This window comes from Centruroides vittatus, unplaced genomic scaffold (assembly GCF_030686945.1).
Source record: "Centruroides vittatus isolate TY-2023 unplaced genomic scaffold, ASM3068694v2 contig_2837, whole genome shotgun sequence".
NCBI lineage: Eukaryota > Metazoa > Arthropoda > Arachnida > Scorpiones > Buthidae > Centruroides > Centruroides vittatus.
In genome coordinates, this window is record NW_027121807.1 from 12,372 (window position 1) to 38,715 (window position 26,344).

Here is a 26,344-nt window from a genome sequence, read left to right on the forward strand (position 1 = left end):
ATACAATTCGGACATGAGATATACCCGAACCATATACGCCAAATGCCCTGTATCGACAAATTGTTTCAGCCACGTTATAGTCAGAAGTTTATCACCAAAAAGCCACAATGCACAAACTGCACATCCAAAGAATCCAATACCGTCTCTGCAATTGAACTTGTCCTAAAAAACTAGTTATTGTCAGCAATGAGCCAATCACGCCATATACAAACTGAACAAGGAAGTGTGGCATCAGTCCACCTCTCTACTGAAACTCAATTACTTCATGTTATCCTGGTCTGAACAAGAACAGTTACCTCTCTCTACAACTCATCTCCATAAAGCATACCTCATATATTCTATGGGATTTAGGTCTGGAGATAATGCCTGTGTGCAAAATGGTCGGCAAGATCATTGGTGAAAATGAATTATGCATCACAGCACTTTGGAAAAGTCTTATTTCCACACCACACTCCTTGTAGTAATGGCATGCCGTACACCAAGCTTCACAACTTTGTGTTGTTTATGAAATATTGACAGCCAACATATTTTATAACTTAGCCTAGATATGATGCCACATGGCATATTTGGAATACTGGGCACATCTGTCTATAATTTAATTTGTATTGAGTATGACGAAATTCTGTTTAGAGGTTTTAATAAGTTTTTCCTTCTTGCAGATGATAATGAAGAAAGAACAGTCGTCATCCGTGGTGCACCCGAAGATGCACAACTGGCAGAAAACATCATTAATAAATTAGTAGCAGAACAGCCAGAGATTTTCACAGAACAGATATATGTTCCTTCCAGATCTTGTGGCCGAATCATAGGAAAAAATGGAGAGAGCATAAAGTATAATTTATTGTCATTGCTCATAAGATCTATTATTGGTTGGTGATAAAATTATATTTTTCTTTCAGATGGATATCAAAAACATCTAAGGCAAAAGTTTCGATAGATTCTAGCAGCGAATTCAAGAAAGTCGACGGCCAGACTAGAATTGTTCTCCGGGGAACCAGGGAACAGATAGACATAGCCATTGGCCTGATTGATGAGAAACTTGCCGAAGAAGAGGCCCTAAGGCGTCAGGTGGAGTTGGTCTCTGCCAATCGCCCGACACGATACAAAGGAAAATTGTGCCTCGAGAACACAACAGAGGTTTTTAAATTTTGTTTGTTTGTTTTATTACTCATTTAATGATAATCTAAAAAAATTTTATCAAATTTTCCCACAGCAAGGAGCTGAATCTGATAGGCTTCAGGAATCTCTAATGCCAACCGGATCCGATGGCTTTTTAGAAGTTTTTGTTTCGGCCGTCGAGTCACCTTCTCAGTTTTGGGTGCAGCTGGTGGGTACCAAGTCGATACAGTTAGATAGAATGGTGGAAGACATGACAAGCTTCTATGGACAACTAGAAAATCGGGAACTGACCAAACTGTCATCTGTCTCGGCGGGACATCTTGTGGCAGCTCCTTTCCCGCACGACAATCTTTGGTATCGGGCAAAGGTTACCGATGTCGCCGAAGACGACTATTCTCTGGGAGAGAGTAAAGTTATAGTATTTTACGTAGACTTTGGCGATGAGGGAACTCTCACGCTAAAGCAGCTATTTGCACTTCGTCCCGAATTTCTGGTGGTGCCATTTCAGGCCATCGAATGCCGCCTGGGAAATGTGGTACCTCGGGACAAAGAGTGGACCAAAGAGGCCGTCGCGTGCTTCGAACGGTTGGCCTATAATGCCCAGTGGAAGCCAATAATGGCCAAACCCATAAACTACATTGTCAAAGACACTGATGCAAAAGCTAGCATCGCATGTGTTATGTTAATAGACACCAATTCTGAAACAGACATTAATGTCGCAGAGGAACTAATCAGAAGAGAGTACGGAGTCAGTTTCTCTGAAGAAAAGCCAAAGTAAGCTTTCTTTTGCTCTTGCACATCATCTTAGTCATCACCTGTTAGACTATGTAAGAAATATGATACTAATAAAATAAAATCATTTGGAATTTTAAGTCACAATGTGCCCAGTTGTGTGTTTACAAGCAAATGTGTAACAAAAACATACTTCACATAACACACCATCTTTACTGAATAACTAACAATAGTCTACTTTACATGAATACGTGTGAACAAGATAAAAACATGTAAAAGTTTGATATATAAAAATAAATACAGCTTTTAACATTACATGTGGTCTCACTTAAAACACAATTACTGTACAAACAGTAAACCAATGTTAGTCTTTCTCCTTTTGTGCCCCTTAACAACAAACAATTTATTTATTTTTTTCATTTTTTCCCCCTATTGTATAAAAGAATCGTCTTGGAAGACTACATTCCTTTTGCAAAGTTGCTACAAGCATTTCAAATCTATTGGTGAGAATACCTTAATGTACAGTACATTGACTAAATAGACACTGCATATATATTTACATATATGACAGTCGTTACATGGCACGTGTTAATTACAAAGAAAGTGGTCGATAGGTCTAGCTACAGAGAGGAATATCTTGTGTACGAGTGCAGTTATCGCTTGCCTTTCAGACGTTCCGTTACGATTATTAACATAAAATTTCTTTCGATACAAATAGAAAGTCTCATGAAAACAATTAAGACTGCTCGTCCCTCTATACTCCAACCACTAACGTTAGTATAGTTCAAAAGAAATGACATTTGCTATGCTAGAAAGGAATTGCGCAGCAACCAGTTTGAGTTTGAAAACCCTTTCAAAGCATACTGTAATGTTAGTAACAGTGTTACAAACATGAACATTAAAATCCTTTCGTCTTTTAAACAAGATTGTGCATTAAGTGCCACTCTAATCTCGTAACGATGTTTCGCTTATTGGCAATAAGCTCAAAATTGCCACATTTATGTACCCCATTAACACTGGGAAATATATGCAGATGCTAAGCTAAGCTAGTTTGTATTAGAATAACTATGCTTACTCAATTAAGTACTTTGCTAGTGGCCTGTCATATGGACACGAGTCTGTAAGTTGCTTCTAAATTTACACTTGGCTTTTGGAGGACCCACTACCGTAACCTCACAATATTTTAATTTCGGCTTTCTTACATTTTCTGACCTGGCAGAAAACAACTTGTAAATTATCACAGGAGAAATTTGGTCGTATTGTTTTGATCCCGCGATACTTTCCAGTGGTTGGAGTACAGATCTTAGAAGCATCTTCATTTTATAGGAACAAGTTAGGATATTTATAACGTTGGTACTTAGTATTTCTCGCATAAAAATCGAAAACTGCTGCTTTGCCGTTCTCAAACGACGGGTATATATATGCAATTTAAACAATAATTATAGACGATATCTAGAATGTACAAAAACGTGCACACAAGTTTCGGTTATATACTGCCAAGCATGCTTTTTGATGTACCGTGAACAAATTGTTAGGACAGAGTGAAACTACACATCCTCGGTACATTATGGTACACCTATCAGAGGAAAAAATAAATGTACCGGGTAATACAATCATTTCCTACATGCAAAAAGCCGCTTTAATACTGAAATATTCGGATTTGATTCTCGTGTCATACTCAAATTTGCTTTCGAGAATAACTCGTCAACAATGTAATCTCGCTCGTTCAAAAATAAACTATGGGATGGCTCATTTATCACAGAATTAACCAAAACGCAATGGCCGGGCACCCTCAAATGCTTAACAATTCGAAAAGACTTAAAAATCTTGTCGCTCTTATCACAACATCTCGCAAATAGGCGTCCGTCGGCAGAATTTAAACGCAACTAACTAAATCTTTCGGCAACGCACACAGGAATATTTGACAAAGTTTACAAAAATGCAATTGCTCCGTAGTAAAAATTCTATTCTTTGCATCCTACTTCAGTTAAACTGGGAGAAATTTGCTAACGACAGATATCTACTTTCATTGTATTGCATAAGGCGGAACGGCAAAAGAAATTTATTTCTAGAGTCGTTCGACAGACTCCATTCTTGCGGTCGTACCTCTAATGCCGACAACCTAATACTGATAACTAGTCGAAACGTAATACTCCTAAAGTGACGGTAATTTATTTAAAATACAAAAGGAAAGAACGAAACGGGACAAGAACTTTGTTCGGCAGAATTCTTAAATTCTGTCCCACCGTATAAAAATGTACACGTATGCTATTATCTTTGTTTTGTATTTGAAATTCATTTAACTACACTGTACATACTTGGAAACGCTTTCTACAAGTTCTTTTACGGCACTCCGATCACTTCGGAGGGGTGATTTCCACCAATACCCACGTATAGAGTTTCTTTAAAATGATTTCCAGTCGTTTGTATTTCAAGTTGCTCAGACCGTCCGTTTTGTATCGGTATTTACCTCTATACAGCTTGTTGTATCTGTTAAGAAAATCCTTTCTGAGTAATTAAAAGAAGAAGAGTCCATGCGAAGAAATAAACGTTCTAACCTGTCGGGATTTGGTTCGTCCTTTTTGTGTTTCAGCATCTTGTATCTCGCAATCTTCGAGGAATATCTGGTGATCTGGAGGCCGCGGTAACGTATTCTAGACAAAAAGAATCTTTGAGTTTAGGGTAAATGCTTTTGAAGGTAACGCAAAAGAAGGCCGCGACAAACCTGTTTGACATGTCGTCGTCTTCTCCTCCCCATCCCCAATACTCGTTTGAAAATCCGTTCACTAGTTCCATGTGTTCTTTACTTAGAGCGCTTACGCCACCAAATATATCTCTATAAGGGAGTCTGAAAGAGAACATGAAATTTATTAAAATGTAGACTAATACAATGACATTTTCCGTGCGGCAAATTTATCATCGTAATTGAGAGAAGTTGGAGAACTGTTTGATATGCTCAATGTATACTTTATTAATCATCAACATCGTGTACAAAGTAGAGTGCTAGCAGACTGGCATTCATTTGAGATGTAACTATGTGTAAACAATTCAAAATGGTGGATCCATTTGGAAAACTGACGTTATTCAAGAAGTTTTATGGTTTTGAATATGGAAAATGTCAAGAGCTAACATTTGCGGAGCTATAGGGCAAAAATCGTCTCGACTTACATTTAGCAGCTACAACACAACGGACAAAGCGAATAAACAAACTTCTCGTTTGCCGAAGTCAACATTGTGTGCGTGCAGATTATGCTGTAATAGCATGTTGGATACATGTGTAGAATATTTCCTGCTGTGTCAACTGTGCCTTGGACATAACTTATTGCATGCAGTTTAAGATTTATAAGGGCAGTTTTTTTTGTCAAGCTCTGATGGTCCATAAAACAAAGACAAGTGTAAATAACAAAATGGTTTTATTATTGAATTTAAACGAATTTATGTCAAAAAGTAACCATGTTTGTTTGTACCTAACTTTAATAATCACTGTGAAGACTTAGGCATTTGTCATATCTGTGGATGAGCTTTTCCATCCCCTTGTCATATTGCTGCCAATGACTTGAGATGGGCCCTAACGTTTTGAAGATCATCATTAGTCTCAAATCTCTGCCTTGCTAGCCATGTTTTCAGTTCAGGAAAGAGGTGGAAGTCTGAAAGATGGAAGTCTTTGCCTTTAAACACCCAGTGTACAGTCCTAATTTAGTGCCGAGCGACTTCTACCTCCTTCCCAAACAGAAAAAGTGGCTAGAAGGGCAGAGGTTCGAAACTAATGACGATATTCAAAAAAACGTTAGGGCCCAGTCAAGTCATCGGTGGAAACATTCTATGACAAAGGGACGAAAAAGCTTGTCCAAATTCCTCAATCTTCACGATGATTATGTCAAAGAGTAACCATGTTTGTACCTAACTTTTGGTAATAAATTCATATTGTTATTTACACTTGTCTTTGTTTTATGGATCATTGGAGTTGATCCATATAGACAAATGGCTCAATCTATGGATTAGCTTTGAAATCCCCTCTTCTTAGAATGTTGCTGCCAGTGATTGAGATGGGCCTTAACTTTGTTTTCCGATAAATGCTGGTGGTATTTACAGACAAACCGGAAACTCTACAGAATCCTTCCGGTTTGTCTGCCATTTGTTCCATACCCACAGGGAACCACTGATTGAAAGCAAAAATGAAATATGTCAGTGGTAGAATTAAAGAACATAAACGAGCGATGAATAAAAGTCTAAGCAATACTACTCTTAAAAGCAATACTCCGAGCAACACTAAAGGTCTAAGTGTTGGAGGGATATAAGGTGATGGTTTTTTTTGGTTGTATTGTCCGTATTGCAAGTATATTTGCTTTTTACAGCCATCTTTTTAATAGAAAATAAGTAGACAAAACGTATAAACTAATAATTTACAATTTCCTATGTAAAATTTGCATCGATTTAAAAAAATTTGTTCATCCGTGATCTCGTAAAGTTATCCGAGGAATGGCATCGCAGTCGTGTGGATTTCGGTGCAAGGTTCTACAAAACTTAGTTGTGAATCACATGGGATTATCTTAAAATTCATTTGCAAAGTGTCCTCCTCTCTTTGCACAATAAATACTGATACTAAGAGTTATCCACATAATTATTATCATCGAAATTTCTGAGAATCACATTTAAAATATCCCTCATTAGTGCAAATTCTTCACATTCTATGTAATACAAGCTAGATTTACAATATAACAAAGTTCCTTACTTCATCACTGAATACAATTCAACAATAAAGCATATATCTTGTAAACTGGAAGTAATTTTCCAAAATTCCAGCAAAATAACAGAGTAATCGGTTAGTCCGTAGAAATGACTGTGCTAGTTAAGAAGGCAATTGCCACTAAATGCCAACTAGTCCGTAGGAATCGAGTTTGCTTTACAGAAAACTCAATTTGTGTGTTATCATTCTACACAGCCTGGATCCACTATGTTGGACTTTTCGTGTGGCAGCCTCGAAATGCTCACGCACAATAAAAGACTTCTCTTCTGTCGACTAGTTTGAACTTAGCTTAATGGAGAAGTTTCGTTACTCGCAAAGCAAAGGTCTGCCATAATTACACTAGTTTAAAGGAAAGATATGTTCAAATGTAATTTCCAGATGGGAAAACAATTTGAAAAATATTTAGTGTGCACCCTTTCGGGAATTTTTAACGGACTAAAATTATTGATTTGCGTTTTAGAAAGGTCGTATTTTTTAATCTTACTCACTTATAATCCATCGTGTCGACTGCCACGGACATGTGTCTGGGTTGCTGGGGGCAAGTGTAAAGGTTCCTGTCGTCTTCGGGTATCAGGTCGACGTCGTGAAAAATAAAACACTGGTAGTTGTATTGCTTCAGAGCTTCGACGAAACCTATGTTCATCAGCATCGCTCGATTGAACTTTGTTTTTCCTGCCTAAAAGAAGATTTTAAAATATTACGTACCGAATTATACGAACGGTACATGAAGAGCTTTAGTTTATGTACAGGCCAAGCAAAAAGTTAGGCACAACTTCAAAAATTCAATAGGTAAGGAGGAGGCTAAATGCACCCGTCAGAAAAATGATGTACGGAGACACACATATATCACAAAAGTAGTTCAATAAACTGATTTTGTTACATCAGGAATGGAAATTGTAACTAAAATTTGCATAGAATGCTTGTACTTTACATGATTTTGTCAATGTTCTGAGTAAGTCTTCGTGTATTTAGAGTCAGAACTTGCCTAGATACAAAATTTTTGAAGTTATGCCCAACTTCTTGATATTAGAAGTAAAATTTGTCGAATAATCTATTTATAATTACAATATACAAAAATGTTTATGCCAAATGTAGACATAAAATACTCTATCGACGGAAGAATTAGATTCAGCTCCATCACGAGAATGGTAACACGTTAGACGTCCATTTTATTGTTTGTTAAGATTACTCAAATTTAAAGTCACGTTCAAATTAGAGCTGTAGAATGCACTAACTGCACAAAAAGAAAAGCTGGCTCTTATTGGACAAATTCAGCTCTCGAAGAGGAATTGACTCGAGCACTCCGACATGAACATGACTTAAGATGTTTAAACATGAATTTGGAGTGTTCTTAGCACTCAAGAGAAGCCTCTTAATCATATTTTTGGGAAAGAACAAACAAGCAAACTCTATAATGTTCAGCAAATTAGAGTTTTCTATCTTTAAGACAATAGTTTTGGCAGAGATCAAATCTATTCCTAAAGAATTACGTCTTTACTACGTTAAAAAGACCTTTAAGATCAATATAATTATGATCAAAAGTTGCTGTAAATGCTATCTTCTGATATTAAATTACTTTAATGAGAAAGGAAAATAAAACGTAAGTTTATCTTTTACAGTACAACCCGCAAGAGGCAGAACTTTTATGGCAAAGCATACAAAAACTGGAAATATTGAAGTTATTTAGGCACATATTCCATCCGCGATGGAATCCGTAACATTTCAGAAATACTTTCCCATCTTTGGGCCATGGTTCCAACTTGCCTAAAATGGAAAAACCTGCTTTACACTGTCAGTCGAAATTTGTCACACATTTATCATCCCATTATTTTTCTTTGGCATTAATTTAATATCAAAAGAGCATTTATGGCAATTTTATCATTGCATCTTTACTATTTCACTTGCCTCTTCAATGATATAAATGCCGTAATCTACGAGCTGTCTCTGTAAAATGGGATGTATGTTATGAAGAAAAATTCTTAAATGCTTAGCTCTGTCTCGATACGGAATAATTATGGCAACTTTGTGGAGTGCCGTGCAGTCCTCAGGCCAGTATCTCCCTCCCGGTTTCAGGTTACTAAACATGGTTTCTAGTTCTTCAAAAGACGGTGCTTCGGTCATCACTCTCAGTGGACCGACTGAAAGAAACAAAGAAGTGCATTTGGGAAACCGAGAGCTCGATAAATAAAGAATAGAGTAAATTCTTACCTAATTTGGGTGGCACCAGAGGACAGGGTGGCAGGACTTTTGTTCCGTTAGAGGTAGTTGAGTTTATAAATACAGTTTTGGAAGACAAACCTAATATCTGAGCTATGTTTTCGTCTATCGTCTCGTTGGGAGACATCTTCTCCGACAGACCCAGTATCTGCCTGAAGGACGAGATCCAACCGAATCTGGTGGGATTTTCGCCGCTCGCCGTTCGATGGTGCACGAGCACGTTGATGATGTATTGCATTATTAAAAAAGCCAACACTATGGCCAGCATTAGCTTATAGAAGTGTAGTCTGACGAACTGTACGGCATTGCTACACGAGTTATTCGAAGACATGATATCGACGTTAAGAGCGTGTCCTGCAAAGAATAATATAGCTCGGAAATACTGTTGCGATACAGGTGTACTATCCTTGTGCATTTCTCCTCATTGTAATGAGACATCACTGCTCTTTTGGTTCAAAGAGTGGCTAGTTCTCGTCGCAGCTTTTTGACAGATCTGAAATAATTAAAATAATATATATTAACAGATAAATATAACCCTTACTTGAGCCCGTGACCAGTGCAAAAATAAAATCAGCCGGTGTTATAAAAGAGAATCCGGCCATTTTAACCCGAAGGAGGACACGGAAGGTGTCCAGAAAACGTTTGTTGATTTGATTTTGTTTATTTTCACACCGGTCACAGGCTCAAGTAAGGGTTATACTTATCTGTTATACACCCCGGTGTTTATGAGGAGGATAAATATATATTAAATCAAGAGTAAATTTACTTGCTCCATTTGAGTCACAAAAATCTAGGATTTTAACATCTAAGATAATAGATATGAGGTCTGGAGTGTGACAGAAGAGTTCAGAAGAGAGACAGATAGTTGGCTCTTTATGTCTCTAGATATGATGAAGAGCCAAAGCTCTCATATTCATAATGTCTACAGACTAACAATGGAACACACTAGGGCTTTCTCGTGGTGTTTTAATGTTGCTTAGACGCGAGCTCCTCCGAGTATACCGAATCCTTGATACACTGATTTTAAACTCCAACAACTGTCAACACTAATAAAAATTTTAAAAGTTAAACCAGAGTAATATTTTTAACCAATTCTTTCATAGATAATGCCAGTAACAAGCATGTAAGTTTTAGTCTTTTAATTGGACTGTCCTACCTATAAACATTTCAGTGTTCTCCAAGTGGAAAGAGGTCTCTGACCCACATTACCGAACTTCCTTATAGTAAAAAAAACACACACACACACTAGAAAATACCTTACTTCTAGTCATGTTTTAGAATCTTTACATCATCTTCGAGTGCATCTCGGCTCTACGTGCCTCAAATTTTGATGCTCAAAAAGTATAATTGCCTGCAGCAGATGAGGCAGATGGACAGAAACTATACTAATGTAATGAATGGAGAGAGAAATCTCTACTAGCGCTCGCATTTTACAAGGAAAAATGCTTAAATATTCCCATTCTCAAATCATTATACTTTCATTATGACATTAAGTGTTCAAGGACAGGAAACAGAAAAAAACTACTTAATTTCTCTCCTTATCTCTTATCTCTTACCTCCTTATCTTTTTATTATTAAACAATCACACTTAGTTCAATCAATTTAGAATACTTTAAGATGCACTTTAGACTTAATTTTCAAATTAGTATGCATTAACACACTTAATTAACACAAAAAATCTCGTTAAATGTGATAAAGACTGCGCAAAGACGGCTTATCGTCTGGACGGATATTGAATTTCTACACCCTTGCAAAAAACGTCGAGCACTTGTTTCGGGTAGCCGACCTATAAAAATGATTAATAAATTCATTTTTTATTCTCCGAAGACAAGTAACAATTACCATAATTAACATAATTTATAATAATAACCGTCTTAAAAATCTCCATTACTAACTTAAATTCTGGCACGGGGCCAAAGGACAGAAAAAAGTTACTTGTAAACTGTTAAATGAGTGCCGCAGCGACTCTAATGATCCTGCAATTTTAGAATTAGGAATAATGCGGCAAATGGTCACACTTATTGTCCCGTGAGATGGCAGGTGTACCATACAAATTACGATATGCCAGATGCAATATTCTATCTCAAAGCCACATATTAACTGTAATTATTATACATAATTCACATAAAGACACATCTAACTAATGCTAAATTATTTAGGAAAATTGTCGAAGTAACGTTAACCGAGTATATTCAATTATTCACAATTAAATTGATGACGACTGTCCCGGCAGCAGGTCACACAACAGTAATTGAAACCTATTATTATTGGGACAGTGCCTTATTCAATTATTAAACAAGTAAATTGATGAATAAATTGACAATTCTATAGGAGTTTTGCTTAAAACAAATACAGAAAACAAGTTTTTATGATAATTTCGATGTAGTCTTTGTCAATTCACAAGCAGTGTGTACAATTAACAGATGTATATTGTTACAAGCAGCATATGTTCGACATGTGAAGAGTGTTTTTTACTTACACACAGTGTCCAATCATTTTGGCAATACCATGAACAACAAAAACACTTTGTAACAGTTAAAAATAGGAAAACACACAGCATGACACTAGAAAAACACACTAATATACCAAATACTGGTTATAAAAATAACAATTTATGCTCTACCGAACAAACATTAAGTTTGTACAAACGACTCTGCATGCAAGTAAAGTGCTAGTGACTTTTTAACAAAGCGTCGTTTGTACGGATTACAATTTTCCTGCCCGTTACACAATTTCATTCATTCATTCGGTCCGAACATATGATCGAAAGAATGGATGAATGGATTTCCCCTACAAACAAATGACTATTGTTGACAGAATATGGAACAAGGAACAAATTGTCAATGTGTATCGGAAAAACGTCCAGACCCGAGGGAATCATTTATAATATTTGTTTTTTCAACAGGTGAATTAATTAAACAAATGACATAAACTAGTAACAAATAGAAAATACGAATTATCAGGTATAAGATAATAAGCCATAAATTGTTTATATATAGTTCGATTCCAATTTGACAAGTACGTAATTTGTTTTCTTCTAACAGTTGTCCAATATACTAGTTACAGAGGTCATTCCTGTATTTTTATTAGTGTAACTGGTACATAATCATCACCACTGAAACTATAACAGGGGATGATACAATTTATGACAACAAAGTGAAGAAAAAAATGGCAATAAAACACCAAAAATTAAGCTCAAAATCCATATTTGATGGAATCAAATCCATAATCCATAATCTCAAAATCCATATTTGATTCCATCAAATATGGATTTTGAGCTTAATTTAATAAGAAAAAATTTCTCTGAAATTTATTTCCAAAAGACTAAGCAGGAAATGACTCATACAGTGTAGTATATACACACACCTGCCTCTAATAAATGACATGTCAGGCAGATCATGAGAATTTACTTTATTGCAATATGTTACCAAATAGAAACTTCCACTTATTACGACTTTAAATCTACAAAATATGTCATAAAATGTGCATCTAGATAAACAATATAAGTTGGAGTAATTACTTTGGATGGTACGTATGTCTGAGATGCTCCAAGATGTATAAAGTACACAGGATACATGAAGACTCGTTGGTACAGATGACAAATCATGGCAGTTTAGAACTATTCTGAGGAGAAAAGAAATGCACAGCCGTAAGAATAGAGTTTTAAGGAATGCAAGCAGGGTAGTTTGACGGGATGTGGCAATGGACAATCTACTCCCGGGAAGACTTTCAACAAGAAATTAGCCCCTATTTAAGCATTAGAGTGCAAAGAAAACCCAAAAAAACTCCGTACAACCAATTTGTCTATCAGGCATGAACCCACAACAAACAACCAACACTCAGCAGTTCAGATCAACAGAGGATTGGACAAGTTAAGATAACCCAGGAGGTTTATTAAGAAGATTAACTTCATATATAAATTAGATAAGGTGAAGAAAAAAAAAATATATTAACTAAATACAAATCTGTATCTGGACTGCTGTATGTTACTATGTATATAATTCGTCTCTGTAATCCAAAAGGTTTTTTGGTAGACGGTCTCACAGCAAAACGTTAAAAGAGAGTTCCTAACTTATTCTTTAAAAAATGACATATGCATTTCAGGTTGGTATATTCATCCAACCCCTCCTCAGTGCTAATTTTTAAAAGACAAAAAAAGGGGGAAAGGAGGTATAATACCCAATACATGACACAAATACAAACAAGATGTCACACTTACTTATTCTTACAGTAAAAGTTGCGTATGGGCTACCACTACATCAACACACCGAACATTTTCTTTCCATTTAAAATGCACTTGAAGTGTTTGCATAACTTCACTTCTAAAAACCATTGTACATTATGACTATTTCTGTAAACAACAAATATATACAATAACCAATACAATACATACCTCTAAAATATCAATAGCATGTGAACAATCAAATCAACAAGTGATACCCCTGAATACCACCTTTCAATCAATCGCAACAATATCACCATTCCACCACTATATAGCGCCCTCTATCACTTTATACCATCTAGAATCTATTTGCATTTCATCAGAAATATTTATTAAATTATTTTGGTTTTTCTTAATTTCTAAATGTTCTTTAAATTTACATTTATATATATCTCTTTCATGATGTAGGATTTTAATACTATTGCGATTAATTTTACATTTATTAATTTCCGTGTGTTCATACCAAGGTGAATTTTTATACCTCAACCTGATATACGAATAAAGGAACATGAAGCGGCTATTTAATCTCCTACCCGTTTCTCCTATATAACTACATGGATTCATACAGTTACACTCTATTTTATATACAATACCTGTTCTATTTAACACATCTATATTATTAAGGTTACTTCTATTAATATATCTAGAAACATTATCTGTGATCTTATTAGTTAAATACGGGGCTAAACATATATTATCTTTCTTAAGGATTTTACTAATATTTTCAAATATATTTTTTATGTATGGGAATTTTTTATACTGTTTTTCAGATTTATATTTTGTATTAAATCTATTTTTCAAAAAATCAGCTCTCCACTTATTAATTTTAAATTTTGGGTAATCATTCAAAATAAATTTATTATCTAATTCTTTTAATTTAAGGTTAATATTATGTTGTTCTGTTATACGTGTATAAATCTTTTTTAATTCCATCAGGTATGTATTCTTATTTATATAATCAGGAATGTACGAATTATAATTCGTGGTTTTTTTAACATCACAAGGTTTTTTATATGTTATAAATTCAAATTCTTTAGTATTGTTTATAATAGTGATATCCAGGTAATTAATTTTTTTTGGTTTCTTCAAGTTCAATGTCAAATTGTATTTTTTTATTTATGCTATTTATAAAGGAATGTATAATGTTTTCATTATAAATAAATAACGACTAACTCGTTACAAAGCTACACATCCACAAGAGCCGCATTATCGGGCTAGAGTCGGCTATAATAATATTTATACGCCTTGCCGTGGTTGCGATGGCCGGTTGAGTGCCTTGGGAGGACGTGGGCACTTGATGTGTCCCCAGCCGGCATTGTAATGACCGTCGATGGTCGTCGTGTTAGCTTATATATACTGGAGGAGGCGATCGGACCGAAGGTCCGGGTAGCGTAACTGGTAACGTGTCTGCACGGATAGCAGAAGTTGCGGGTTCGAGTCCCGCTTCGGGCCGATTTCTTTTCCTCCAGTTCCAAATTATTAAAATTATTTATTTAATTTAATTATAATTATTAAGTTTAGTAAGAGATGGCGCCTAACGCCGAGCTCTATTGCCAAATTGTCTTATTAATTATTTATTTATTATAGCCAACTCTAGCCCGATAATTCGGCTCTTGTGGATGTGTAAATGTTTTCATTAGTTAAACTACTGTTATATATTATTAAATAATCATCTACATATCTCACTATTAATTTTATGCCGGCAATGTTATTTATTTTCTTATCTATATTAATCATAGCTATTTCTGCTAATTTTGGCCCCATCTTTGACCCCATACTTATACCCTCAATCTGTCTATAAAACTTATCATTCACCTTAAAATAATTATTTATATATGCAAAATGTATCAAATCAATTAAACTTTTTTCTACATTCAATTCTATTACTGTATATACTGGTTGTTTATAGAAATAGTCATAATGTACAATGGTTTTTAGAAGTGAAGTTATGCAAACACTTCAAGTGCATTTTAAATGAAAAGAAAATGTTCGGTGTGTTGATGTAGTGGTAGCCCATACGCAACTTTTACTGTAAGAATAAGTAAGTGTGACATCTTGTTTGTATTTGTGTCATGTATTGGGTATTATACCTCCTTTCCCCTTTTTTTGTCTTTTAAAAATTAGCACTGAGGAGGGGTTGGATGAATATACCAACCCGAAATGCATATGTCATTTTTTAAAGAATAAAAGAAAGTTCCTAAGTTAACGTTTTGCTGTGAGACCGTCTACCAAAAAACCTTTTGGATTACAGAGACGAATTATATACATAAATACGGATATTAATCATCATTGCTCTTTTTTTCCAATTTAAATTTTATCCTTTAACTAATTTTAATGACCTCTAAATATCAAATTTCATTAGCTTTCGGGTATCAAATGAAAATCTAATTTAAACTGTAGCTTATCAATTTTCAAGATGTAAAGGTTTCAAAACAAAACACAATGTTTTTATTAGTTAACATGTAACATGACCCGAGCAGTAATAAGAACACACAAAATTAAAACAACAGAACAAAAGGATAAATGCCATGAATGTATTCATAGAACAGGTCTGTTGAACAATAAATATTAAAATAAAAATGAGAAAATGAACACGATGCTTTCGTGTTTTATATAGTCAACTTGTCTCTAACATATAAGAAGAATGCGATATTTATTTAGAGATTAGAGATGTGAACCTTACGCCTAAATAACAAAACAAGTCTGATATGCTATTTTTAGAAGTTTTGCTAAAGGTCACTCAATTAGAAAGCTACGATATGATCCAAGGTATACACAGAGCTTAATCACACTTCCGAAATACTCCAGAAAGCAGAAACATAAATTATATTCAGTGAACTATTTGAACACAGACATTTATGTTAACAACAGACAATTGTCTCGATGTTGGCTTTGCAGTATCTTAACTCTATGCAAGTATTTCTCCCAATGGTATAAGTTTAAGCTTGGGATGTCAAAATAAAGAAAAACAAAACCTAAAAGTCTGATCAAATCAAGTTAACCAAATTAAAGTTATATACATACACACACAAACACACAGAATGTTTGGTTTGATGGAATATGACAATGCAAGTCATGCATGACCTCCTAAGAGATTTTCTATGTGATACCGCCCCTATTTAGATGTTAGATGCAGGAAGAAAAAGATGCTAGTGTATGCTGTTGGCATCAACAATGCAGACACAACACTGCAATTGTTCATGTCTGCACAGTGATTTGTGAGGGGACCAGAACCTTCAAAAGTGCATGAAACTCTGTGCCCTGACATTTCTCTGCATGCATATACACTTGTGGAAAGCATTTAAAACATTTCTTACAAATTACATGCACCTGACATTGCATATATTTACTGTCACGCATTCTATTTCAAAGGCAACAATTAAAAAATCAAAATATAAAGTCTCATGTAAGTCAAAAGTATTTTATAAAAAATATTATTGTATCTTCCACATAACTTAACAAAAAACAAAAGGGAATCTCTTTGTAATATTGTTTAATAATACATTCTCATTTAATATAATTTATTTCTAGAGCCTGGCGTGCAGTTGGCTTTTGATATTCCCAAGCCCCTTCTCTGCATTAAGCACTACTGGATCATCATTTCTATAATGGACTATAACAATCACTATGCTATCTGTTTTACTAATACAGCAGAGCATCGATTATCTGACTTAATTGGGGATTGGGGTTGGTCGGATAACCGAAAAGTATGAAAAAATACATTATTAGTATAGTGTATTAGGCCTGGTTTAAATACTAGCCTCCCTTTCATGGTCGAGCCAGTGCTGCCAGCTAAAACATGCAAAAATTTAACAAAAATAATATTAAAGTAACCAAATATTGTAGCGCCACATCACTAGCGGACGTTTGAATTTGCCGACTAGAGCGGTCGGTTAATCGGGGGTCGGATAATCGATGCTCTACTGTAATAAGATACAGAAAATCGGATAAAACAAGAGTTTACTTTTATATTGGAATATTCAGTCCGACACGTACTTCAACTATAAAATTTAAAAGCGAAGTTTTATGCTTAATGCACTTATTACTGGTTGCGTAATTTATCACCATGAGATCCGGTTCGTGTAATTGTAGCAAACTAATTCATTTATTGAATAAGTAATTTCCTTTGCAAATTATTATACTTTCGTTACTCATTTATGCCGGCTGCCGTCATTTTCTGGGTTTATGTTCCGTAGTAATACGTTCTAAAGTTTTGCCGATCGTCATGGGAATGAAAATAAGGTAGTGTATTATGTTTCTACACGCGGGAATCTAGAAATTATCGCTCAGAAAGTCTATGTGAGCTTTCGTTCAGTCTATATTTACTGTTTTCCGTTGCATATAAAATTATGTCTAATAAATAAATGTCTATTTAAATCTAATACAATTATAATTGCTGATGTAATGAATATAGTTTAATATAAGTATGCCTTAAGGGCATTATTAAACAATACAGAAATGAAACACGAGTATTAAAATAAATTAATTTTAAAAATCAAATTATATAACGTTTCTCATTATAGAAGTAATTCGGTTAATACAAAAATATACAAGCAAATTAATTACACCTTATGAATACTTAACCACACCTGTACTAAAATACTTTTTAAATATATACAAAGGTAGTTTGTCGTAGATACAGAAGGAAAAAAACCATTTGAACGACAATGAAACACTTTCCTTTACGGCACGATCGTGTTTATTGCATCGATAACACCCAGGAGACGAGTCTACCGTACTTACTTTTATTACCCTCCTCTTCCACGCGATGCATTCTCTTTGTATTAAATATACAAGACTGTGAAACTTGCGGTTGACTTTCTGAATAAAATATAATTAAACACTTGAAAACAGGTCAACCGAAAGATAATATAAAGCAGAGAAAACAACTGCCAAATGCTATTTTATTAGAGCAAAAGTTGACATTTCTTCCCCTAACCACAGGATTAATGTTGACTGAAAATAATATGTAAAACTGAATATCTGATGCATTAATTCTTTAAAACTTGTGACTGCAGCTGAAAACTTCCAGTCACACAGCAATTTAATGACACCTGACAGATGTTACACTACCAATTTAACTACCATTATTTAAATATAATTTTAACCTACAGTTGAATTCATGTATGGAAATTATTACTTTAGAACAAAACAATTTTAAATACGTACAAGTTGCAAATACGATTCTATGGACATAACGCAGTCTTTCTCAAAAGAGATGTGTCCGTACAATCAATTCTATATGCGATTCTACAGATCAAACACTTCTTTAACTGTATTTCGGCATGAAAAGGAGCAGCTATTTATTAGATAACTGCTCCCTTCGGGGCCAAATTATGTAACCTTGCTTTACCAGAACGAAATTAAAGATTCAGAACTTTTTCTAACCGATAGTACGCAGAAGGTACGTGCCATAAACAAAATTTTGGATGCATCGCCATCAATTTGACCCCTATTAATCAAACATAATTTTAAGCTCGGTCGAATCGACAACTGCGATAATCACTTTTCGACAAGATAAAGATTTTAATCGGGCGATTACAAGCAATTGCGACGGGAGAAGTATTCGCTTCACACATCGCTTGTCTTTAAAGCAGAGGCAAGTGCTGTGAAAGTATATCATGCGTACGACGTTCTCGTACTTTCTACTCGTTTGCTTTTTACTTTATTTCTTCATTTTTATGATTGCAGAATTGTCAGGGAGAGCGTTTCTCGTCTCTAAATGTAGGAAACGTTACAAGGAAAGGAAACAAAATGTCATTTTTTTTTTGTTCCCTTCCTCGCATTTCCTGAAGTCGGTCAGCTGTGTCTACAGTGTAACATGGAAGCTGCCAATTTTCCTGTGTTTTAAATGGTATTTTAGTGAATATTTATTTGGATTAACACATTCTTTAGCTAAAATTTTAGAAGCCTGTAAATATTCTAGAGTACAGGAAATTCCTGTTTGAATAAAGAATGCAGTATAATTGCAGTTTGTTTACAATGTAATGTTGCCAACTTAAAAAAAATTATTATTATGTTTTATGTTGGCAACACTTTATTTCTGTAATAATAAAAATTTATTAAATATCTCAATCATCTATTTAAAGTTTCTAAAATTACTTTTTAAATATATCTGCTACGCCTATTCTTAACGAAGACGATCTTGAATAATTAAATACGCTTAAGAAAAAAAAAATATTTCAAAGCTGTGGCAACACTTAAAATACTTCGCAAATGTGGCAGCTCTGCAATCTTAAAGCGGCTGGAAAAAATAAATAACGATATTGAATAATTTGTACGTTAATCGCCAAGAAAAACACTAAATTGTTTAGAAAATTCGATCATTTTTTTCTACTCGGAGGCGATAGCGATCTTAAACGCGATATCGACGCGAGTATCTTCCGATTACGGTAGCGATCCGCCATTTGCCTGGAAACGGTCACGCTCTAATAAACGGGCCGATTTTTCGTTCTTTATAATCTAGTTTCCTAAAATATTTTTACAATAGAGAAAAAAATTGAAATATATGATTAGGTATTTGACCTGGCGGCTTCGTATACCGACTATTTTCTCATTCATTGCACCTGGAAACTATCCGAATAAATTACAGCGCTTTTTTTTTATGTAACGTTTCCAAGCCGTAAAATTTCGGCTAACACGATTTGCGAATATAAATGAGTTTTGATGAGATAATGAATACGTGATACCATCATTATTATATTTTTAACGTTGGAAGCGGTAGTACAAGCGATAATAATTACGATTCTAAGTTTAGCCGTAGAGAAATGCTGTAAAAAAAAAAAAAAATAGAATTATTATTGATTCCGCTGCAGAGTTTGAGCTGGAAAGGTAAAAAATTCGATTTTTTTGCAAGTTACTGATATAAATTACTTTAATTAATGCAAAGAATCCATGAAATTACATAATAAAGACAACTAATGCGTTAATTACTTCAAATATCAAACAGCCAGATTCCTTTATAGGGCTATGAAGGCTAAATAATTAGTAGGAAATTATTGAAATTCAGGTTATTGCTGTGTGATCTTCCTCATTATATAACAAGTAATATGGCGAGGTCATTTTTGGGACGAGACTGTCTCGGAGAGGGTGAGCAATGCATGTGCAAATCTCACACTCGTGCCTGTTCGAAGAAACAGTCTCAGCATTTCGTAATTTCTTTTGGCTCGATTCTCGGTCCCCCGACTACCAGTAAGTCTGGTTTATTTTACATGTGCATGATTTGGGCATCAAATACTGTGCGCCAAATTGCAACTCCTGGCATGTACAGTAGAACTTCATACCTCTAACATGTGCAGCCGTTGACAGCTGCGTGACTTTAGAGACGAGACGTAGTCTCGTCAATTATGAGTTGATCTGATATACACAATAATACTTTAAATACTTATATTGTTGCCTTTATTAGTGATAACTTCTCAGAAATCAAGAGCTCTACTGGAAGACTACATCAATCAAACATACAATCATAGCAGCAACTGATCTGCATATTTTTTGTTCAATGCATATGTATTTAAATAACTCCACATTTATAGTTTAGTTAATGTATACATTTAATCACAAAGAAAAATTTCCTTGTAAACAAAAGCCCAGTTGATATAGCAACACAATCAAGATAATTACGTATATGTATATAAACTGAATTAATAATAAAAGTGGAAAATTGCATTAATACTTAAGCTTGTTGTGCGGTGTTCGTGAGGCATATTCTGCCGATTATTATTATTTAGTCATGGGGAATTTTGTTATACACAAATGTAATGTGCTGCCTGATACCAAAGAAGCACTCCTTATAATGACAAATATATTTTAATTAGAGATAGAGACCATTACAAATGCATGAAAACACCCACTTGATCTAAGAACTTAAGCTTTATCTTAGATGCAGACTATTGACATTCGGCATCCCTGTACAGATTTTAAAAATTCAAACTACAGACCTAGGTATTTTATCACTTCTTTCTTAATTCGTAAACCAAATGATTTTGGTACAAATATTCTATTTCGAATTTGAATTGTTTAGAACCGTAGCAACCACGCTAGCATTTGACACATTTTTTATTATTCTCTCTGTAATATAATTCGAGAGAGAATGATTAATACAATGAATATTAATATAATATAATTTAAAATACATTTATAATACAAATCCCAGTAAAATAATAAATAGAGACATGAAACATCCCTGCTTTGAAGTTTTAACCCCTTCCTTTCTGCTAGAAACATTTAAAAGGAATGTTCTATCTAGTAAAAAATCATTATTTCACTTCTATAAATGTATACAATCCTGACAGACTGACATTACTTTTATTCATCTGTATGAAGTATATGCTGACAAGTAATCAAGGTTGTTTGTCAGCATATACTTCATACCTTGAATAGGTTACTTGCATTGTATAAACCTTTCCAGTTGCTTCATTCTGAAGTTGTTGTATCCCTCCTCCTTTAAGGATTCGAATCTCTATGAGTTATGTTTAATGATAGAAAGAGGAATCTTATATCTAGTAAAGAATCATGTATCCCTGCAGTTCTTCTTGCATTTTAATCCAATCAATATCGTGTACAATCCTGACAGATCAATATTGCTTACAGTGTGTTACATTTAATAACCAAATGTTGCGAAGTGTAAAAACATTCTGGGCAGCCTTTCTTAAAAAAGAAAACTCTAGATTTAAAGATATTAATACTAATCTAATTTTTCATTGTAAATTTCCTCACTAATCACAAAAGCAAATTTCCATCCAACTCAAGATCACTCCTAGACTTACAGTTTCTTTTAAGTATAATTCTTAAGGGTCATGGATCAACAAATGCTCCTTAAATCTAGCCCCGAAGCTGCAGGAGGCCCCATATACTCCATATCACAATCAAAACACTGATCATCTAACAGCACCGAGTATACACCGGTATCTCAGACATCCAGGTCATCCTTATCATTCTTTAAAGGGTTAATGTTACCTTAGGTAGCCAAGATGGCAGCTTGTCTCTAATTCCAGCAAGGAAACAGTGGGACACACATTCTAACCTAACCTATTCTAATTACCATAATTATTAGCAACCAAATTATTAGACTAGGTTAGGTTAGGTTAGAACGTGAGTCCCACTGTTTCCTTCCTGGAATTAGAGACAAGCCGCCATCTTGGCTACCTAAGGTAACATTAACCTTTAAAAGTGTAAAGACCACATGTCATCATTTCAATCGTACGGATTATGCAGGCCAACCTCCTATGGTGTTTTGGAGCATCGATAAGCAAAGTAAAGATAAACACCCAAAAAATTTTAAAATATAATAAAGTTCATCCCACTTTTAACAACATAAAACCTTTAATTTTAATTTAATAAAGTTAAAAGCTTTGAAGAAATAAACACAGAGGTTTGTTTAACTTGATATTGATCCATAACATCCTAAACTTGCAATACATTTTTATATAAATAAATAACTTTAAACAGATAATTTAGATAAATACTGAAGGAAAACATGGACATAAACACACTCCAGCAACTTTTAAATGTAGTTTTTTAAAATAAATAATAAAAATTTTTCAATCATCCATTTAAATGGGTCAAGTTTTGTTTATTGAATTCAATACTTTATGGTGTATTAAGTAACTATAGTTACCGTTAAATTGCTTGTTTATCACCGACACTGATAATGCTTAAACTATCAAACATCCGAAGGTACTTTTTTTTAATATTACGTCATTATCACCTTGCATAAAACGAAGCATATCCTCAAGTGTTATCAATAAGCATCAGCAATAAACATGCAATCTAGCTGCAACTATAGTTACATAAAGCTTAAAATAGCTTAATATTAAGACTGATTATATAAATTAATTATCGCAATATGACTGATCATCTTTATACCTAATTCTCATAATTAATTAACTTAATTAGACTTAAATCAGTTAGAAAATAATGCAGCAATATGTTTATGTTTGTTATATTTCAATTTGTGTATGATGCAAACATTAAAAATTAAACAAACACTCACAAAATGAAATTTATCAAACCTAAGACTTTACTTTAACGCTATTTTAAAGATAATTTAATTAATCGACCATCCAAATTTGGTGTAAAAGTAAGTGATGTGCCTTCGAGACGAATCATTATAATTGATTAATTAAATTAGCCTTAAAATAACCTAAAAATAATGTGGAAATTTAGTCTTATATAAATGTCATTTTGCATGATATAAAATATATGAATAAGGCTAAAACAAAACATTTTCAGAATACATCATGGCCGATTTAATAAATATAAGCAGTCCTGCCTCTGAATCGAGCTCAGACAGTTAATTTAATTAGCCTTAATATAGCCTGAAAGGTTTGTGCTTGGTTTAGGTTATAGAATTTAGTTAACCCTACGTAATTTATTGATAAATTTTCCCACTAAATGTCGTCATCTTCGGACGAACTTATCTCGATCTACGAAGTTAAGCAACGCCAAAACTTATTGCTAAATCATCCAGAAAAATGTGTTACGGACAATGTTATTGCTAATTATTTGAAATATTTAATAATTTAAAGCTCAAAATTCCCAATTAGTTCGGGTAAGACGATGATAAAAGCAATGGCGCATAAATATCGTAAACAGTTTTAGCAATCGCAATCAACCAATCTTTACTGTTGTCTAATTTTTGTGTGTGTTAGAAGATCAGAGTTTGCTCGCAAGCAAATTTTATATAAACAATACTTTGACGACGCTACGCGAGGAGCGCTCTTATATTCTAATCATTCTAAATCCTAAAATCGTAGAGGAATATAAGTTTTTATTGCAACTACTCTAATATTAGGTCAAGGTCTAATAAGATTATTACAGGTTTAGTTCCGATTTGCAATAGCCTGCGAGAGACGATCCAGTTACATTCTCGTAGAATGACTTAATATCTATCGAATAAGTGAATAATTCTATATGGGAAAGAATTAACCAGAGTATAAGACCGCAACTACACATTCAAGAATCATGGAATCTAGGACAGTAAAGAATTATATAGAATATTCATTAATCTAAGTCCTATAAACTTTCGCAGATATTTTTAAAAAAAAATAGAATTATAAGCAAATTTTACATTAAATAAATGATTTGACGAGGTTTTATATACTTTAATGGCATTAAGGTAAAAAGAAAAAATGCATAAAAAGGTAGATTTAACCTTTAAATTTAATAAAAATCTGTAAAATTCAGTATTTGAGTACGAATCATAGCATTTAAACTGTTTATAACCTATAAATCCTGTTACTCATATGCAATGCATTTGTTTTAAATAAAGTTTATGCAATAAATTTGTTATTGTTCACAAGCGCAAAACACACGATTAAACCTTAAATTTACCAAATAATATCATAATATTAATGAATTATTTAATGAAACATGTTCAAATATCTCTATTTTGTCTGGATCTTAGAATTTAAACTATGAATTAACAGTTTCGAATAGAATTTTATGTAATTTTAATTTTTTTTGCGTGTAATTGACTTTATAGATTTGTTGAATAACATCAAAATTAATTGTATTAATAAGTTTTTTTGGATTATCTAACAGAAAACCTGTTTCAACTTCCACACAGTTAGAACCATAGCATTTGGGATGCTGTTTTAAATACTGTTTTACACATTTAGTGTATTTAAACGAATATATTTAATGAATATTATCAAGTTACATTCCAAATCTCTACATTCTGATCAGGATTAAAGCATTTAAACTATGAGATATTTTACCATATTTTAAACCTAATGGTTTAAAATATGGTAAAATTGTATAAAATTCTATTCTTTTATGTAAATAAGTGCAGAGACTTGCTAAATAACAACATTTTAGTTAGAATTAGAAGCAGTTTTAAATGGAACTTTAAATAATATATACTAAACTGCATAAAAACCTAATTGTACAGCTGAAATGCTTTAATCCATACAAAAATATGTCAATTTAGGCCGAATTTCTGTCAAATAATCCAAAAAAAAACTTGTTAAATCAGTTAATTTTGATGTTATTTAGTGAATATTCCACTTAATTAAGCAAGTTCATTATATATAATTTTTTTAACTTAAGTGCATAACTTGCTAAATAACATCAAAATTAACTGATTTAACAAGTTTTCTTGGATTATTCAACAGAAATTCAGCTTAAATTACCACATTTTTGTATGGATTACAGCATTTAAGCTGTAAACAATGGGACTTTATGTAACCAATATTTTAAAAAAAATTAATCAATTACAGCTGTAATTGATTACTTCTTTTGGGACACGTGGAAATTGTTACATAAGCAATAAATGTGCAGTTTTACTCGTAATAAATGAAAAAATAAGCCACTTTAATGCCATTAAATGCAACATTGTTTACAGTGAAGGGTCCTACAGCAAGGAGTTAAAAGTATACTTTTATACAGAGTTTACTCACCTGAATTGCTGTCTACCATCTTTTAGTCGCTTTATAGTCACGTAATCGATCTAAATAACGATCATGGAGTTGTCAAAAACGTTAAAAAAATAAAGGGGAAAAAATTAAAGCGTAAGACCTCGTTAACTAGGACAAGACGAAGTCAATCTTTCTAGGACTGATCCAGTAATAGAGTCAGACGGCAAGCTTGCCAACTTCCGCTCGTGACGTCACTCCAATAATTAGGACACGTGTAATTTGGAAACTTTTATAAAACTTCTACAATTATTATTTACTTAAATTGGATTGTAATTATTAATAAGTTAACAAAATGATAAAATTTAACTATTTCGTTTTATAAATATTATTAAACTAATAAAATTCCTATCGTTTGAATACTACGGGGCGCTTCTCGTTTCTGGTTTCATAGCTGCGACGTTAGAGTGACGTCGTTTGTTTTAACCAATCAACAATTACGATAGATTTAGTTTAATTCTTGAAATTCGTGTACGTGATTTAATTAATTTTTAATACGGTTATTAATAGATTAATTAAGTTGAATTTTTTTAATAGTTTTATGTTAATAATGTAAGATTTATATTGTTTTGATTGAGAGCGGCATTGTTTTATATCATTTTCATGTTTGTTATGGGTTTAACATGGCATTTTGTAATTTGTAAATAGAGGTGGGCGCCGATTAACGAGTTAGAATATTCTACATACAGTGACTGTAGCCAGGCCATATTTAAAGAAAATTGAATACACCTCCGCCATTTTATTTTTAGTCAAGGGGCGTGCCATATGTGTGTTGTGTAAAGGTAATGAGATAGAATATTCTAAATCGTTGTGTAATAGTGTGTATTTATTATCATTTACAATTTGTTTTTTTTTATAAAACTCATCACTAACCTCAAAATTAAGCTTTTTTCA

The 26,344-nt window shown here is 33.5% G+C and overlaps 2 protein-coding genes across 2 annotated transcripts; one reads left to right on the forward strand and one right to left on the reverse strand.

Annotated features, from left to right (window-relative positions):
• The first annotated feature begins 547 nt into the window (after positions 1–547).
• LOC136972218 (tudor and KH domain-containing protein homolog) lies at positions 548–1,991 on the forward strand. Its single transcript, XM_067266775.1, has 3 exons — positions 548–831; positions 900–1,137; positions 1,214–1,991. The coding sequence occupies exons 1-3, from the start codon at positions 548–550 to the stop codon at positions 1,895–1,897; spliced, it is 1,206 nt and encodes a 401-aa protein (XP_067122876.1). The 3' UTR covers positions 1,898–1,991.
• A 53-nt stretch (positions 1,992–2,044) lies between these two features.
• LOC136972214 (beta-1,4-N-acetylgalactosaminyltransferase bre-4-like) lies at positions 2,045–25,621 on the reverse strand. Its single transcript, XM_067266770.1, has 7 exons — positions 25,436–25,621; positions 8,807–9,308; positions 8,500–8,736; positions 7,087–7,270; positions 4,577–4,699; positions 4,410–4,505; positions 2,045–4,341 (listed from the first exon to the last, which is right to left on the reverse strand). Exons 2-7 carry the CDS (start codon positions 9,228–9,230, stop codon positions 4,209–4,211), a joined length of 1,197 nt encoding a protein of 398 aa, XP_067122871.1. The 5' UTR covers positions 9,231–9,308; positions 25,436–25,621; the 3' UTR covers positions 2,045–4,208.
• Positions 25,622–26,344: the final 723 nt, after the last annotated feature.